Source organism: Solea solea, chromosome 18 (assembly GCF_958295425.1).
Source record: "Solea solea chromosome 18, fSolSol10.1, whole genome shotgun sequence".
In the NCBI taxonomy this organism is placed as follows: domain Eukaryota; kingdom Metazoa; phylum Chordata; class Actinopteri; order Pleuronectiformes; family Soleidae; genus Solea; species Solea solea.
Window position 1 is genome coordinate 5557242 of NC_081151.1, and position 17258 is coordinate 5574499.

General features: G+C 43.1%; 1 protein-coding gene across 4 annotated transcripts in view; it reads right to left on the reverse strand.

The window, feature by feature from the left end:
• Positions 1-17258, reverse strand: part of ttll5 (tubulin tyrosine ligase-like family, member 5) — a 44931-nt gene that overhangs the window by 17605 nt on the left and 10068 nt on the right. For 2 of the 4 annotated variants that reach the window (XM_058614666.1, XM_058614669.1), the window contains 15 exons: positions 14380-14461; positions 13683-13744; positions 10631-10725; positions 9966-10007; positions 9124-9225; positions 8270-8361; positions 7686-7748; positions 6916-7064; positions 6383-6638; positions 4581-4698; positions 4113-4259; positions 3217-3308; positions 2933-3081; positions 2082-2663; positions 1817-2004 (listed from right to left, as the gene is read on the reverse strand). In XM_058614666.1, coding sequence (XP_058470649.1) covers positions 1817-2004; positions 2082-2663; positions 2933-3081; positions 3217-3308; positions 4113-4259; positions 4581-4698; positions 6383-6638; positions 6916-7064; positions 7686-7748; positions 8270-8361; positions 9124-9225; positions 9966-10007; positions 10631-10725; positions 13683-13744; positions 14380-14461 — 2219 coding nt within the window. The remainder of the gene's footprint in view (positions 1-1816; positions 2005-2081; positions 2664-2932; positions 3082-3216; positions 3309-4112; positions 4260-4580; positions 4699-6382; positions 6639-6915; positions 7065-7685; positions 7749-8269; positions 8362-9123; positions 9226-9965; positions 10008-10630; positions 10726-13682; positions 13745-14379; positions 14462-17258) is intronic. The other 2 variants (XM_058614668.1, XM_058614667.1) reach the window with 2 other exon arrangements.

Genomic DNA, 17258 nt, shown 5'->3' on the forward strand with positions numbered 1-17258 from the left:
AGACTTTTAACCAAAAACACACACGACAAATTAAATAATTACACTTCCACAGGATGTTGTTAGTATTCAGTTGCAACAACATCAATGTTAAATCGGATTTTAAATCAGGAAAGCAGTAAAAATCTGTAGTGATTGTGTGTTTTCTTCCCTCCTACATCAGCTACTTTATTCCCCTGTATATGGTGCTTGTCGGAAATGTACACACGGCACATGGCACTGCTAGTCTCCACTCTGCACTAAATCCAGGTGGTCCCTTCCCCCGCCCCCCACCCCCAAACCTCCATCCCTAACAGAATCAGTTATTATGACTCGTCAGGCCCGGAAAACCTGTTTACAACCACATCAGCACTTCTGCAGCGACTGCACCTCCGCGATCGCCATGGGAACTGTGCTTTGCCGCTGTAATCGAATGTAAGAATTAATCATACTGATCTGGTGTTTTATTTACTTTATTTCTTGCTGGGTAGCACTAAACGTCCAGTGGGAAAACTGTAAAGCTGCCAAACCTTGTACAGCGTGAAAAATGTGTCAGCACAGATGTTACACAGCTACAGCCTTAAGTTACTTATTGCTGTAGACTGGGTGTACTTTTAGAAACTGCTTGTTGTGAAGTGAGGAAATGAAAACGTGCACTGTATATGAAAAAACTAAATGCCATTAATCATTTAGGCATCGTTTTTTGAACACTATATGTAATTATATAATGTAAATAAATAATTATTTACCACATAAACCCAATATACTGTGTATTTTATAACATTTGACACCAGTATGTGGCCTGGCATGAGAGTGAATAATTACTAGAAACTTAGAGGTCAACTTGTGTAGCAGGGTGATGTTTCTGTTTACAAAGGTCTCCGTTCAGTTCAGCGAGTGATTTAACGACTTCAGATCTGAGCCCTGACATTCTAAATGTACCTTCAAGTGCAAAACACTGGACTGTTTCACTCTGAAAAATAAACCGCCGCTGCCATGGCCCGTGATTAACTATTCATAGGAAATACAGCAAACACCTTTTTAGAACACACAGAATAAAGTACAGTCAAAGAGAAGCCATAAAAAAAAAACTGCAGTCTGTGTGGTCTGGTGCCATCACAAAGAACTTTTGACAGAAAAAAAAAAAAAAAAAAAAAAAACCTGCTAGGCAGAGGAGGAGGGAGGAGAGGTTGTAGGGCTCCTTGTGCCAAATGACAAACCTTTGGGGAATATTGGAGAAGGTGGTGATGGAGCCTGTGAAGCTGCCGCTCCCCCCGCTCAGTGCCAATTTGCCACATTCCACTATTTATAGGCATCAATTACCTAAAAAAAAGTGGTTGCTTCTTAAGTATCAACAGAAATCACTCCCCCATGGTGCATCTGATAATGAGACCTCACACAGAGCCGAGGCTTGATGCGGCTCGCCACTAGGGCCAGCCGGCTTCAAACCCCTGCCTCCAGAGTCACCCCTGCACCAACCCCAGCCCACAGGCTGCAGGCAAGCTGAGGGCTAAGGGGAGGAAGGTGAGAGGCGGTAAGAGGCAGCAGACCCTCCGGCTCCAACAGGTCTGCAGAGGGGAATGAGCAGCTAGACGCCGCGCATCGGCATGGTGTCAGAGCCAGGTTTACACATCAACAAAGAGGAATATCAGAGACCTCACAGTGAGAGACTACTACAGAGGGGCCAGATTCCTCTTCCGCTCATGAAATGTAACAGATTTACATTACAGTTGCTTCATAACTCAAGCTGTTTATTCAAACACTGTGAAACTTCCTGCTCCTGGTGGGCATAGGTTGTCAGCTCGGTGGGTTGCAGAGGGGGAAAATATGAACAACTCACGTGCTGTGTTAGCAGGTTGATGTGGCTGGAGCTGGCATACTGGTGAGCAACCTGCTTGTCAGCCAGATTTTGCAGGGCTGAAATAAAGGCCTGCTGGTTGGACTGAGCTTGGGCAGACAGGGAGGTTAACTCCTTCAAGGTCCCCAATGAGTTTGACTTCAGCTTACTGGAACTGCTCCTTCTGTTGACTGAAGATCATAACATGAATTAACAACATTAGGATGCAGATGTCGGTTCAAGGTCTGAATGGGGTAAATGACTTTACCTTGACCTGCAGATATGGGCCTTGAGAGCTTCTGACTATAGATGTGCGTTGCACTCGGGATGGACGAGGCTGCCCCGGCACCGGATGTGGGTGAGGTAAAAGACTGAATCCTCCTGAGCCCCTGGGTCGGTTGCCCAGTCGAGACTGTGCAAGAGCCAGAGGACGCAGCTGTCCACATCGTTCTCGGGGGCTGCGTTAGCACGGGGGCCGAGGTGTATGCAGGAGGGTCACAGAGAGCTTCGGAGTGGCAGAACTGAGACTTTGCCAGTGATTGTGCATAGGATGGCGGCTGGGGAGGTGGCGGCGGTGGCGGACAGTGAAGAGGGAGGGATTCGGGAGCAGGAGAGCAGTGTTGCACATGAACATGTGTGCAGTCTAAAGTCACAGGAAAGCCAGAGCAGTGCTGAGACGCCTGGACATCTGGCTGGGCTTTACTCAGTCTAACCACTGTCTGTTGTTCTCCAGACGGCGCACGTACAGAAGGTTGTCTCTCTGTGGCCTTGATGTCTAGGTCACTGCTGACTTTCCCTGCGGAGAGTGAGGACTCTGAAGCGCTGGAATCTTCGTTGGCCACAGACAGAGCTGTTCAAAGGACGAAAGAAGCCAGAGCCCCGTTATCATGAGTTAGCCATTCCTCGCCTCTGACACACATTTGTTTTCCTCCAAAGAGTGCTAATCATTTGAAGCTGACCTCCTCTTCACCCCCAGATGACTCAATCCTTCTATTATCTTTTTTTTCTTTTTTGCAAATGTCACAATTCCTGTTTACAGTGCTTGAATGATAAAATATTAAACATAAACCAGACCTAGGGTAACAAAAATAAGGGAAAAAAAGGATGGAAGGAACTCACTTTTGGAATTCTCACAGTTGCCAGAATCTCCTCTCACATTTATTTCACGATCATCTTTCTTAACACTCCTGACTTTTGTTCCGAGGAAGACGGTGGCTGATTTATTTTTCTGAGTGTAGAATGTCAGTATTTCCTCCAGATCATTTTCACTGGGAGTGGAAACAGGAGATAAATGCATGTGGCAGATTGAGATCACTCAACACTCGGTAGCATATACTGTATAAGTTCAGAGGTAAAGAGCCAAAACCCTGAACAATGGTATGCGTTCCAGCCAATTCACTAACCTTGCAGCGCTGATGTACTCGTGAAATACACTGGGGTTTATGCAACGCTCCTCTTTGCTATTCTCCTGGTTTTTCACCATATGATCAGTTTCCTGTATTGTGTTGAAGACACAAAAAAGACAGCAGATTACATGTGTTGTGCAAACTATTTCCAGATAAACATAATCCGTGTGATTATGTTTTTAAAAAGGGGATGCAGAAATTAAACCACCTAAGAAAATTCAAGGACACTGGGGTGAGCCAACACTCTGTGTTGTTGAGTCAAAGTTTTTAGTAGTGATATAAAGTAGTAATAATTGTGCAGAAGTTTTTTTCTTTTCCCTTTTATTCATAAAAACGAGCCATGTGAACTTTGAACTGTGACGTATTCCCATATTTCACAAATTCAGTCCGATTTTAAACATTTTGAGCACTTGTTGATCCGGTGTGTTTATATAGTTCATCAGATAGGCATGGTTGTACTGGGGGAAAAAAAGCATATAAGACACTCTATATTGCACATTCTTATCATAGTAATGGGGGAAAAAGCAGCTGAAATGCTCCTGTGTTCTAAGGGTTAATATGATGAATATAAAGTGAAACTAACTGTTCTGAGTAGTCAGTACTGCAGGCAAAATCATCGGGACACCACAGAATCAGCTAATCGACAGGTAAATGCTGATAAACATAAATTATTTGACTCATCCTTTGCACTAATTGCCTCTCTTTTACACACTTAAAAAAAAAGGTTGGCAAGAAATGAAGTGTAATTAAATTGTTAAACCGTTAAGCAGAATTTAATTGCTTGTAATTTGAACTCTCTTACTGTCTCTACCTTTTACCTACCAACGCAATCGTATATCTGCTCTTTGCATTCTCTCCAACAATTATAAAAATCACTGTGTGACAATGGGTACCTTATTGTACCAGTGAATAAAATCCCCTAGCTGGTGGGACAGGATGCGTCTACGGTCTTGGAGCGGTAACTGGCGACTGGGCAACACCACCTTAATGTCTTCTTGAAGGTTACTCGCCGCTCTTCTCAGAAAACGAATCACCAGCTCCTGTGCGGACAAAGTAAACACACCAGTCCCAGGATCATCCATTCATCGTGCCACAATTATTCCATATGCATGTATCTGTGTGTGTGCTAGAGATCAGCCTGAGACCATATTCACCCCCCCCCCCAAAGGTTTATGGTCAGTGATGATGACAACGTAGACTTTCCAGTGCAGCCACAACTGCCTTGTACATATTTCAGCTACAGCCAGGGTACAGATGAGTAACAGAATATTAATCAGTATAAAGAGAGGGAAAATGTTTCAGGATTTCCCACTCAGTGTCCATTTATTAGGAAAAAGGGGGATTTAAAATGATCATTTTACCATTTGGTCATTGTCCTTTTCTGGCCAAGATGGTATGGCGCTCGCTCTGCTCTCTGCCAACAGTCTTTGCTGGACTCGCTGAAGGTACGAGGAAAAGGCCATCCTGGCCTGCACCTTGCTACAGAGAAAAAACAGGAAAACCATCATGAAAGGTTCTGTAAAGGTGAAAACATTAGGGGGGAAAAGAAGCAACAGCAAACATTATGTAGTAAGTTTTCAGCTGGTTTGGAAACAGGGAGAACATCTGTTCCAACAAAGTGCATTATTATACTCCATTCCAATTTTGTCACATTATCCATGAAAAGTGAGACAACAAAAACAGGTACAATGTGTATCACTTTCAGCCAGAGGTTGTTGAAACACAATGTTTCTTGTCCTGATCCGGCATCGGAGTGATTAACGGTCTTCAAGGCTCAGGTAAACCTAGAGTGAGAACTGTCAGAACATTGTCGTCGGGGAAAAAAAGAAGAAGCTGTCAGACAAGAAGAATGATCTGCTGTACTATAATTTCTCTGCTTCATACACAGTCTTGGCAGGCACTGCGGAATTTCTGCGAACTCAGACTTGTTATTGTAATTCCTCCTGAAATTATAATCGCAGGCACACTTCTGCAATTGACAAGAGAAGAGATCTTTGCTGCGCGTCCGTAAACACGCAGCATACCGTGCATACTGTACTGTGAGTGTTTGCATTATTTTCAAAATTGAGACCATTTCAAAAGCATTATTTGATTTTTCATATGTTATTTGATATGACATGATATTTCATACATATATTTCATTTATTCCTCTTCCACTTTAAGTGTCAGTGAATGCAGCACTGTGAGTTCATCTGGGTGTAATCCTAAAGGGTCTATCACTCAAATTTGGATGTTATCAAATATTACTCAGACCAGATACATTTCATCAGTTGTGATTCATTTATTAAACATACATCTGCTATTCAAAATAATATTAGGAGTTAACTCCCATCTCCAGTGTAATGTATTCTGTTTATTTATTTGTTTCTTTAGATCTTTTCTGTTTTAAAACTGTTAATTCCAACTGAAAGTGTTTCTTAAACTGTGGTAGTTGCAATGTCCCTTCATTATTCATTCGAGCTTGTGATGCCGTGTTATCTCAGCTCAGTGAACAGTTGTTAATTTCTGTGACACACTTTTGAATTGGAACACAAATTGAATTGGATTTGGGGCCACACGGCAGAACACTGGCGAGCACTGTTGCCTCACAGCAAGAAGGTTGCCAGTTTCGAGTCATTTCAATCCTGGTTCGACCGGCAGCCTTTCCGTATGGGTTGCATGTTCTCTGTGTGTGTGTGTGTGTGTGTGTGTTATGGTTTTCTCTGGGTACTCCTGTAGTCCAAAAACATGCTGAGGTTTACTGGACCCTGTAATTTGATTGTAGGTGTGAATGTGAGAGTGAATGGTTGTTTGGCGAACTGTCCAGCGTGTACCTCACCTTTTGCCCTATGTCTGCTAGGACTGGCTCCAGACCCCCGTAACCCTCATGTGGAGGATAAAGTGGTGGACAATGAACGAATGAATGAATGAATTGGATTTGAATTTGACTGGTTTGCCAATAGTATGTCATCTTTTTAAAACTGGGTCGCCATATAAATAGTTTTGGAAACAGTTTTAAGACCACACTGATGAAAATTTGGTAAACATAACCCCAGAGTCCTTTTGCTGAGGACTTTCTCCTTGGTGAAAAAGGGAAAGATTGGAGGAGACAGAAGAAAATTGAGTCAGGGAGGAAGATGATCACAGCAGCCAACCTGAGCAGCAGCCCAGAATGCAGACTGACCTGAGGTCCCAACCCCGCTGAAGGATGTTGAGCAGGTTGACTCTGGGCTTGGAAGAGTGTGTCGCTGCCTCTGAGCTGGACAGAGCCTCACCATGGCAGCGCTCCAGTGGTGTGGCCACTTGTTTTACTTGCTCTGCTACCAAAGCCTTATGTGAGACTGGCGAGAGAAGTTGTTTCCCCTTCTTTTTTTCCTCCCGATCGCAGTCCTCTCCCTCCTGACTGCCGCTCTCCGTCGGGGAGGCCTTGGACTCCTTCCCTGAGGTATGCAGCGTTGCAAGGAAAGACAAATGTCAGTTGCATCGCTGGCATTTCAGAGCAGAGACACGTATACACTCAAAATAGGCTTTTTATTGTTGCTGCAATGAAATGAGATCATTCAGAGTCATATTTGGCCAACCTCACCATGACACAGGGGAGTTATTTATTGGAACCAAAAGCGTATTAGTGTGTGATGTTATCCCACTTAGCTACGCTCGTCTCAGTTTCAGAAAAACAGCGTTTTGCTAAAACGAAGCAGAATACATCAGGCCTACCCGCTTTTTTTTTCCCCGCAGCAGAGCGAAGAGTCAGGTGGCGCTGTCTCCTCTTACGTGCCTCGAGAGACAGCAGTTTCCTCTCGTACTGGACAACGTGACAGCGATGGACGCCGTCCACCTGCAGCTGCAAATTCCCGTTCACATTCCTACGAGACAGAACAGGACATGGAAAACAATGGTTATAACGACAACAATAAAACATTTATACACACAGATATCCGCAACAAATGCAGAGCACCTTTCGGCACATTTTTTGACTAAAGCCAGTTCTGAGAAGAATTAGTACAATTAAGTAGTTCAACCAGAACTTGGCATGAGCAACACGGTGGTGATGGTCCAAAGGAGAGAGAGAAAGAGAGAGAGAGAGAGAATAAAGGGCAAACAATAACAGCAACTGAAATCTTGCAAGAAACTTCTTTCTAATCGGAAAACCTTTTTCCCAAAACGAAGATGGAAAAGTCATAGAAGGGCTCAGTTGGGGGCCAGATCCCAGATCTGTGGTTAAAACCTGAAAGTCCACACTACTTCAACTCACATGAATGCATGTTGTATTAAAATAAAAAAAATAAAGACCCAGTTCAACTTTAACTGTTTGCCCTCCTTCCCCACAGTGCGTTCCAGAGGCACACTGGAAAAGTTGACAGTGCGTCATCTTTTCAGCTGTTCCCCTCACCTATTCAAGACCAAACAAACGTTAGACTCCGACCGCTTCCACAAACTGATGGAGAGATTTATTCCCCAATCTCGACCACAGTGGAAATGCTTACCTTCCATGGAAAAGTCTGCTCGCCAACATGTAGTTCATTGATGTCTTGGACTCCAGATATCCACTGAGAGAAAGAAGATAATACGCAAATTACAATAATCATAAAGGCAGGGGCCCCAATGAGCCTTGACCACTCTACTTTGTGGCAAATGTGTTAAAATGAGGGCTTCGGTGATATAGCGACTCTGGGCGCAATCACTATTACATACACCATAATTTGCCCAGACCCCTCAATAACATGCTGCTAAAAATGCCACAAAAGCCCCGCTGCTTGCAAAGCCATGGATCTAATCAAGCAACAAATCCTTATATCGGAATATGAAATGTAAGCACAAAAAAAGGATTTCCTCTCTAAATTTCTATAATTAGTCTCCGCGGGTTATGAGCCGTTCTTGGAACGTTGAAATAATGTGTTCCAAAAACAAACAATCTGGTAGTTCAGTTAGAGGAGTCATATGGGCTGGTTTTGGCCATCGATGACATCAATATATCACATCTACTTTTATTAAAGAACAATGTTAATATTGGGAGAAATTATAGACCAACACCCCCTCATTACAAGTGCTCCTCGTTGGCAAAGCTTACCTATAGAGCGCCCATGTTTCTGCAGTGGGAAAGATCCTAATAAAGCCTCCTCGTCTTTCATACTCCTCCTTTATCCTTCTCAGCACTTTGATCTATATTTGTAAAAAAAAAACAATACAAAACAATAACTGAAATTGTGTGTTTCCGACGACACACTTTTTCGAGTTTAACCCTTAGAACACAGAGCATTTTTTCCATTACTACGTTATAACAGAGTTTTTTCAGCAATTTTTTAAAGCCTGAATATGTGACCTATATACACACACCTCCAGGATGTCCATATAAGGAGTTGTGTATTATTCCCATGGCAAATCACCATGGGTGAACATTGGTGCCAAAGGAATCCTAACAATCACAAGACAAAAACATGCACAGTTATGTTGGCCTTTGACAAACTTAAATCAGGTCAACTTTGTTTTTAAAAATGTCACCTTGATATGCAAAACATAAAAATGACCTTTAATGACCAAATAATAATCAGTTCATCTGTGAACGTTACAAAATCTGAAGGGATTATCTGGGCATTTTGTTCAAAGGACAAAAAAAAAAAGTGTCACAGTGCCGTTAACCTTTGACAACCAAAATTAAATCACTTCATCCTCCAGTCCAACTGAACACTTAAAACTAATTTGAAGATATTCCCTCAAGATGTTCCTGAGATCATGCTTAAAACAATGGGATGGACCCAGAAACAAAATGGCTCCAGCTACTGGCTGTTGCTAGGTGTGGAGAAATAAAAATAACAAATAGACACTGAAATAGACACGGCTTAATGTATTTTCGGGATCCCATAATGTCTTCATTTAGCAAACTCACACACATCATGTTCCACACCGCCGTTAGTAAGACCTCACCTCCTCGGCAGTCAAGCTCAAAGTGCTGTCCCCTTGACCTTGTTTAGCTCCTTCCTTCTCTCTTGACCCGTCTGTCTCTGGGTTACTGGCAGACGCAGCCTTCTGTCGTTACAAGGGGAAAAGAGTGGAAACAAAAATCCTGTCAAGGAATTACGATTTCTAAAAGGAGTAACAAAAATACCCTCTTCTCTCCTCGCACTGTCACATAAATTGGAACATTTTTGTTCCACACTGGCATTCCTGGCGGTTGCTCCGCTGCATGCATGCATGATCGGGGTGAGATTGACAACTTTGGCATGGATGCAGGAACTTGGGCCAGACAGTGAGGCGCAACCCCATGGGATCACATACAGAATTTTTCATCTAAATAGCAGGGGGATTACATTTAATTTGTCTGACGCGGCTGGGGGGGATACAACGCGAGCCAAGAAGTGACAAGGCCTAATCCCACTGAAAACGTCTCAACTGTTGCCCCCTAATCAAAGTAAAGAGAGAGGACAGGTTCACTGTAGGCACATGGAGATCTTCAACAACCTCTGTGACAGTGCTGGCTTAGTGCTGGGCTTGTGTGGGGCTGAATAACACCGCCTCTGTGCAGCATCTGAAGCACTCGCTCACCAAAGCCACTTTGCTGCTAATGTAATGAGAATTCTACTAAAATACAGCATTAGGATCAATATATGCCATCTGTCTGCCACCATGAAAGTAATTGCCAGACAATCAAATAAGCAAAAAGCAGAAAGCAATTTCTTACCCGTAATGTAAGAGGCATTAAGGAATTGCAAGGGGGAGAAAAAGGGCAAAAGAAGATTAATATTTTCGGGAGTCAGAAGAAAACTTACCACTCGGCTGTGTGCGGCGGCTGTCGGTGCAGAGAGTGGTTTCTAAAGAAGCAATGGGTGAAGACAATGAGATGTGGGGGAGCACCAGAATGAGGCTAGATTATATTAGATCCCAAACCGGGAAAATCCACTTGTTACAGCAGCAAAAAGGGGGAAACAAATCAACTTATTTATCATGTTCATCCTTTATTAGGGATGTAAACATGACCATTTAACCTTCATGAAGTTGTATACTGCCTAACAACAATGACACATTTGAACTGTGTGTTCTAACAGGCCCTTTGAACAAAATAAGGTGGAGCAGTAATCTGTCTGATTTAGTAATCTCTCCGCAGCGGACCCTGTGCCAAATCTGTGTGCAGTAGTCGAGCGGCGGGAGCCAAGTGCATTAGCTGTTTTCGGCATCATTAGGTAACAAGGCCTGTAGAGAGCATTAGTCACTTGATTAGAAATGATAAAACAATAAGACACAGAGAGTAGCTCTTACGATCTGATGTCACTAAAACACTGTAATTTAATTAGCAGTTGTTTTGCATTACAGTGGATTTTCCATGAGGGTAAGAGCGCGGAGCTCAGTGACAGTGGCAGGAATGCACTGTGAGAAACAAAAAAATGAATGTTTCACAAGGAAGGGTGACTGAGTGCATGTGTGCGTGTCACAGTACCTGGGCTCTGGAGCCTGCTGGGTGTTTGAGGCTGGGGTCCAGGGTGATGCGGTCAGTGCGTGGCTGTTTCAATAACGGGTCCTGACACACTAAGCCTGTGGGGGGCACAAAACATAAGGGGGTTCTATCAGAAACATCAGATTATAACGGTCAACTGTGTCCAGAATATACGACCTTTTACGACCCCTGGGTCGGTCTCTCTTTTCTTGTTTCAGTCCCTCTCTTTCTGTGTGTGTGTGTGTGAGTATGATGCTTTATTGACTGGCCGTGTGGTGTCTAGGTGAATCCTGGGAGGTAACTAATCTTGCACATGAAGGTTCCACTACAACAGGCCCTGATCATCATAGCTAAATTGGACTTCCTTTGAACCACTCACAGCCAGACTACCATTAAACAACCTTTAAAATGGTTTGTTTAATGTGTTGTGGGTGGTTTGGGAGGTGGGAATCTCTTTATTTATATTGCACCCAGGTTTTTTCCCAAGACCTGGATGTAACACTTTTTGTATTTTAGAAAAGGCCCTTTATATGTATTTTAGGGAAATGGATGATGTTTCTATGGCAGCAGAAACAGATAAATCAGCCAGATGTGCATGTGTTTTGCATTTTTATGCTTAAAAAGACTGACATCCTCTCTGGTATAGGGCCACCATAGTTCCCAGTGTGCATGTAAAAGGGAGGCACCAAGTCTTCTGTTTGTGTCGTCCATTAGATGACATTACTTTAAGCATGTCTCACTGAAACAATGACATGTTTGCAGACAAATCTTTTAAGACCGCAAATTAAGAAATGTTTTACTACAGTCATGCTCACTGCTGCTCAATATAAGAAGTTACAGTTGTGCTGCAGCTGAACTGTTACTTTATGCCCCGTGTATGACTTGTGCTGCAGATATACAACATGACTAGATTTGACTTGATGTGGCCCACTGACATGGTTCCTCGCTCAGAGGCATAGTTTGACAAGAGTAGTAAGCATGAGTCACGTTGTTGCGGAGATTTGGCAAACGATTGGTATCACTCTTCCTGTGTCTGAATCTTGACTGCATGACTGTAACACTGCAGCCTGCGAGCGTAGCATAGCATGAAGAATGGAAAGGCAGGAAACGGTTATTCAGGCTCAAATTTACTGTGACATTCGCTGCCTAGCGACGGCTCTTGAGCTCATTAATAGAAGCTAATAAAATGCTTTCCAAAAGCACTTCTTTTTTTTTTCTTATTTGTTGAAATCCTCTTCACGTCCTGTTAGCCATCAATAAAAATATTTGTCTGGAAAAAATCTGGTGTTTGTAGCCCTCACAAAATTCCTATTTTCCAGTCTTTATATTGAGCTGCACGGACTGACTACAGGCTGCAGCCTCATCCTGTTTATGTGCTGACAGACAAGACAGTGGTTTCTTGCTCTAACTCTTTGCCAGAAAGCAAATAGATACATTTCCCAAAATGAGTACAGACAGAGAAAGGAGATACATTGCCCTTGACTAGCCCACTATTTGGAATTAAAATGGTAATTCACACCCTATCGATAGGATTTAAATCTATGACTGCTTATCAATTCCCACAGAGTGAGCAAGTGAAATGTGACAGACATGCACTATATTTATGTCGTACTGTGCAGTCACTCCTTGGCTGAATCGAGTCTATTGACAGCTCGGAGCTGCGGGCTATTTGTTTTACCTCATACGAGCCGTCAGAAAGAGAATGGGGCTCCTGCCGTGCAATTATCACAAACACGGGCGACAAAAGACCTTTGACAGCTACGTATATACAGGCAGGGAAAATGAATGCTAATGGAATGCTGTCATTATTTACTGGGATCTGGGATGCGGCCCAAGTGTTATCAGCCAACAGCCGACTTGGTACATAATAGATGTGCTATGTTTTGCATGCCACTGCTCATTCCTAACCCCCCCCCAACCCCGCCATAACCTCTCTGCCCAAAGATAACTAGCAATTTAGGATTATACTCTTTCATTAACTGAGCCAGAGGGGAAGGTTTCAGGCCACAGCATGGCCTGAGCCTGTGCGTACAGTACGCACACACACAGACTCACACAAATAATGGCCAGTTCTTTAATATCATTAGGCTGAAACCAGAGAGGGCGACCCACAGTGTTGTGGTAATTACTAAGAAGTCCACAGGGGCAATAATGGTTCCATACTAGAGCTTTAATATTATGTTACTCTCTATGTTACATCTACAAGGATGAAGCACATTCTCATGCGTGCATATGTGGTGATAGTGGTCAGGTTGTGAGATTCTTCTTGGTTCAGTCTTGTGCATGAGAATTCGATGATTAAAAAGGGAGGAGACCTAACACAGACACACCTGAACACTGGTCTATAACAGTATTCACCTCTGCCTCAGGGGGAAGGTTTTTTTTTTATGCCTTCATGCTAAATATTGCTTTATTTGACATGTAGGATCCAGTTTCTCAAAAGGGCTTAATAACTACAAAACAACGGAGGCCTCTGTTGACAATTTTGTCTGCACGTCATTTAAAAAGTTAATTAATCAAGGCTGCGGTTTGTTCTCTCAACGCGGCGGCTCCCATTATAAAGCCATACACCTATTTTTGGCACTTTGTGCAAACTCAACAAGTGGAATGCAGGAAAAACCTTAGGCATCAGACAATAGACGACTGTCTCCGGCAGCTTGAAACGTGCTGCTCACAAGAACAAGCCACTTAAGCCTTCGGAGAGAAAGTGGTGAATTAAACACAGCATAATTACACAGAGCTATTCATTTAATCAAAATCTCACATCTCTGTCCAATTTATATATTTGTTAATCTCACTCTTGTCAGATAGGTCATTATTTATCAATAATATCTTGTTACTCTGACATTATGTATGAGTAATTTCTGCATTTTCCTAGGCAGTTTGAATTAATCCGTTAAAAGACGACAAACTAAGCGGCGGTTAGTAAATGTTAAGAGTTCCTACTTATTCAATGTACTTTGTTTCAGCCTATGAATGGTAATCTCTTTGGAACCCGGTGGAAGATGTATTAAGTTTAGTGTTTAAGCACGCACGCACGCACGCACGCACTCACCCACAAGCGAAAACATGTCTGCAATCATGCTGGCCTTTATCTTCAGATCCAAGGGCGTATCACTGTAAATAAAAGCATGTCAAAAGAATTAAACAAAGGAGCAAATACAAAAATGACAAAACTCACATTCACAATGTAAAACAAACTGCACCATTGCACTATTGTAAGACGGTACATGTTCGTTTGTTTTTAAAGCTTTTTTTGTTTGTCTAAACTGGCTAAAAGCAACATTTTGTCAACCATGTACAGCACAAACTGAGTGCGAGGGCCATTTCCCTCACTGCTGCTGTGACCAGCCTTGAGAAAACCAGCAACAAGTCGGGCCCAGCACAAGTTGGGTAAACAAAGAAAAATCAAGTTTGATTGAGTGAATTTCGTTTTTTACAGAATATACAAGTTGAAATCACAAAGAAGCCACTCTTTAAATCACAGTTTTGGGAACCAATTCCAAGTTGGCAGTGTGCTGATACCACATTCGAGTGCTTTTGTTGTTTTTCCGGCCGATCGGCTGCACGTCAACGAGGAAACACACGGCTACTTTCTATGCAGCTGCAGAAAAACTAAATCGTAGCTGTTACAGCGCAAAACTTTGGCAGTACTTCTTAACGAAGATAGATGCAAATTTTGATTACAGTGGAAGCAAGAATTCTTTCAAAACAACAAATCAAATCGTGTAATAATCGAGAGTGTCACTCACCAGGCCAGGGAGGGAGACAGGTTCACCTCCAACAACCAGGGTTTGAGGTTGGAGTCAATGAGCACATCAAAACCATACAGCTCTGTAGAGGGGAAACAGGAAATTAATCAAAAGGTTTTCGCCGCAGACTGGGAAGTCGACAGAGAGAAAGAGAGAGAGCGAGAGAGAGAGAGAGAGAAGTAGAAACCTCTGTGATCTGAAAATAAAGGATGAAGGGTATCACAGTCACAAACATTTCCAGTGTTTCTATCACAGCCCCATTATATGTGGCACTTGGCGACATGGCGTCTTTCTCTCTGCTCCTCATTACACGCACGTTATAAATCCAATCACTCAAGAACGAGACAGTCAACCATGTCTGCTACTGAGGGATCGGCTCGATTGCATTAACTAAGTACATACACATTTCATCTGTCGTGAATCTGCTGATGTAAGATGGAAGATCAAAAACCCAACTGTGGCTGTGAATATTTTCGTACGTATAGTCAATCATTTGCTCATGGCTGGGAACGTTGGGCAGTCTACATATTGTCACTATACATTAAAAAAGAAGGGCAGCACTCTAACGACTACCAGGGAAAGTTGCCCCCCCCCCCCCCCCCCCCACCACCCCTTATCGTACACTGTGACCAAGTTAAGGAAATAAATATGAACTGAATCACTGTATAATATGTAAGAGTGACACAATAAAAGGGGTCAGGAGCTTTTTCTCTTGTTTCACAGACCGATATATAGCTCACTGTGTTCAGTTCTTTTTGTGTGTTCTGTGACAGCCTTCACACTGCTCTGGGGAGTGTCACCCAATAAGCCGACGACCCGCCGGCCCCAGCAGCAGCTTGCGGGAAGAACCACATTTATTTTACAGGGGCAGGGCAAAAGAGCCCCAGCCATAGCGCCAGAAGAAAAATCCTTCTAATGATACTTCAAAAGAACAGACTGTGTTGAGAATAGGGCGGGGGGGCAGGGGGGGGCTTGGGAGTTTCAAAGCTGCCACAACCACCACTGTTTGTTCTCGCATCTCAGGTCAATGCCAGTGTCAAGCATACAAAAGCCAGCGTGACAGTGCTCAATGGCTCAATATAGCACTTGGTCGGATAACGTTGAGCAGGTCCAGTTCAACAGAACGAGGCTGTACATGGCGCTCTATATGCCTGAGACCAAATAAAGAAAGACAGTTAGATAAAGTCAAATAAAAGTACTTTAAATAAAAGGGTGTTACATCTAATTATTTTCACTGCAAAATTGTATAAAAATAGATTGTGTCTGAGGCCCGACATGGCTATAGACACAGGTTTTATGATTTCCTGAAAGCCCTTCTTGGCTTGACTTTAGGACTAGGACTTTAAGAAGTGCTAAATTCTGACGTGCTCACATTCATACTTTTTAAGAGAACTCTCCTAAGCTAAAGTTTTGATTATCTGCATTTTTTTAAAGTAAAATCAACTCTGTTTGGTTTCAATTTGGTTCAGCATGGGTGTAACTGCAAATTGCAGATTTGAAACTGAACTGATTAAAGTCAGGACGAACTTAAAAATTCATTTCAACTGTCATCTTTGAATTATTTAACTTGTGATGATGGGTTGTATAAGGTTGTATAAAACACACATATGCAAAGAGAGAGATAGACAGAGTGTGTGGTGTGTGTGTGTGTGCCATAAAACATTATACATTAGTCTTGGGGGATTCATTGGTTTTGGGCCTGCAGTGCTTCATCAGTGGCACCACAACAACAAGGAAAATGAGGGTGGGAGGTGTTACGCCACCTCACCAGCCCCCGACATGCAGACTCCATGTGCAGTGCATTTTCCCCCAATTAGGAGCAGATGCAGCTTCTGCCCCCAAAAACCATGCAAACCCACTCGCTGCTAGACACGTTTGTTCTGTGGCTCGACCGCTGCCGTGGGGGGGGTGGGGGGGAGTGCTGTTAAACGTGCCCGCAGAGAACCCACAACAAGCATCACAGACAAGGAGAGGGGAGGCGGCGAACATCGACAACACACCCATTAAAGAGGGAGGGAGGGAGGGAGGGAGGGAAGAACTGTGACAGAGAAAAGGGATGATGAAGAAGTTTGGGGCTTTTTTTTTTTAAATCATTGGATGGGCGCTGTTGGAAACTTCACCACAAGAGACAAACGCCCAAAAACAATAATCTCCCCACCCTGGCCCACAACAACAGCAGCAGCAGCACAAAGTATTCCCTTCATGTGTGTTTACTTCATAGACAATTGAATTAGTCTTGCATCACTCTGAGATATGTTATTGCTGCTGAACTGTTCCTCGGCTGTTGGGGGGGGGGGAGCACATTGGTACAGATTGGAGTCAAACGCCACAAGAAGAAATTAAATCAATACAGATACACATCTATTGCCTTAATTAATAAGGTAGCTGGACCTAATCAATGTCTGCCTCTTGAAGAGAAACAGCAGCCACACTGTCATCGAGTGTGCTGCAGAGAAGTGTGTGGGAGCTTTTGATAAATGTAGAACAGGGAGAGTGGTTCACAGACGGGGGATCCAACCACACTCAGCACTTAATGAGGGACATTCAGTGGAACACACAGGACCAGTAAGTGGAATGTTTTGTGTGTAATAAAATAGGCCTTTGGCTTGGCTAATCAGATCTTAGTCAAAACATCTCGTAATCAGCATCCCTCAGCAAAAAGACTGTCCATTAATCACACAGCGGCGGTGAGGAGCTGCATGGGTGGCATTTTCTCTCCACAGACAGACAGACACACACAAAAACTAGCACACAGACACACACACACACACACACACACACACACAGTCCTTACCAATGTAAAATAAAAAAAATCTGTTGTTTTCATTTCTTCCCACATGAGACATTACAGAGCTATAAAAAGATTTGTGTTACAGTAT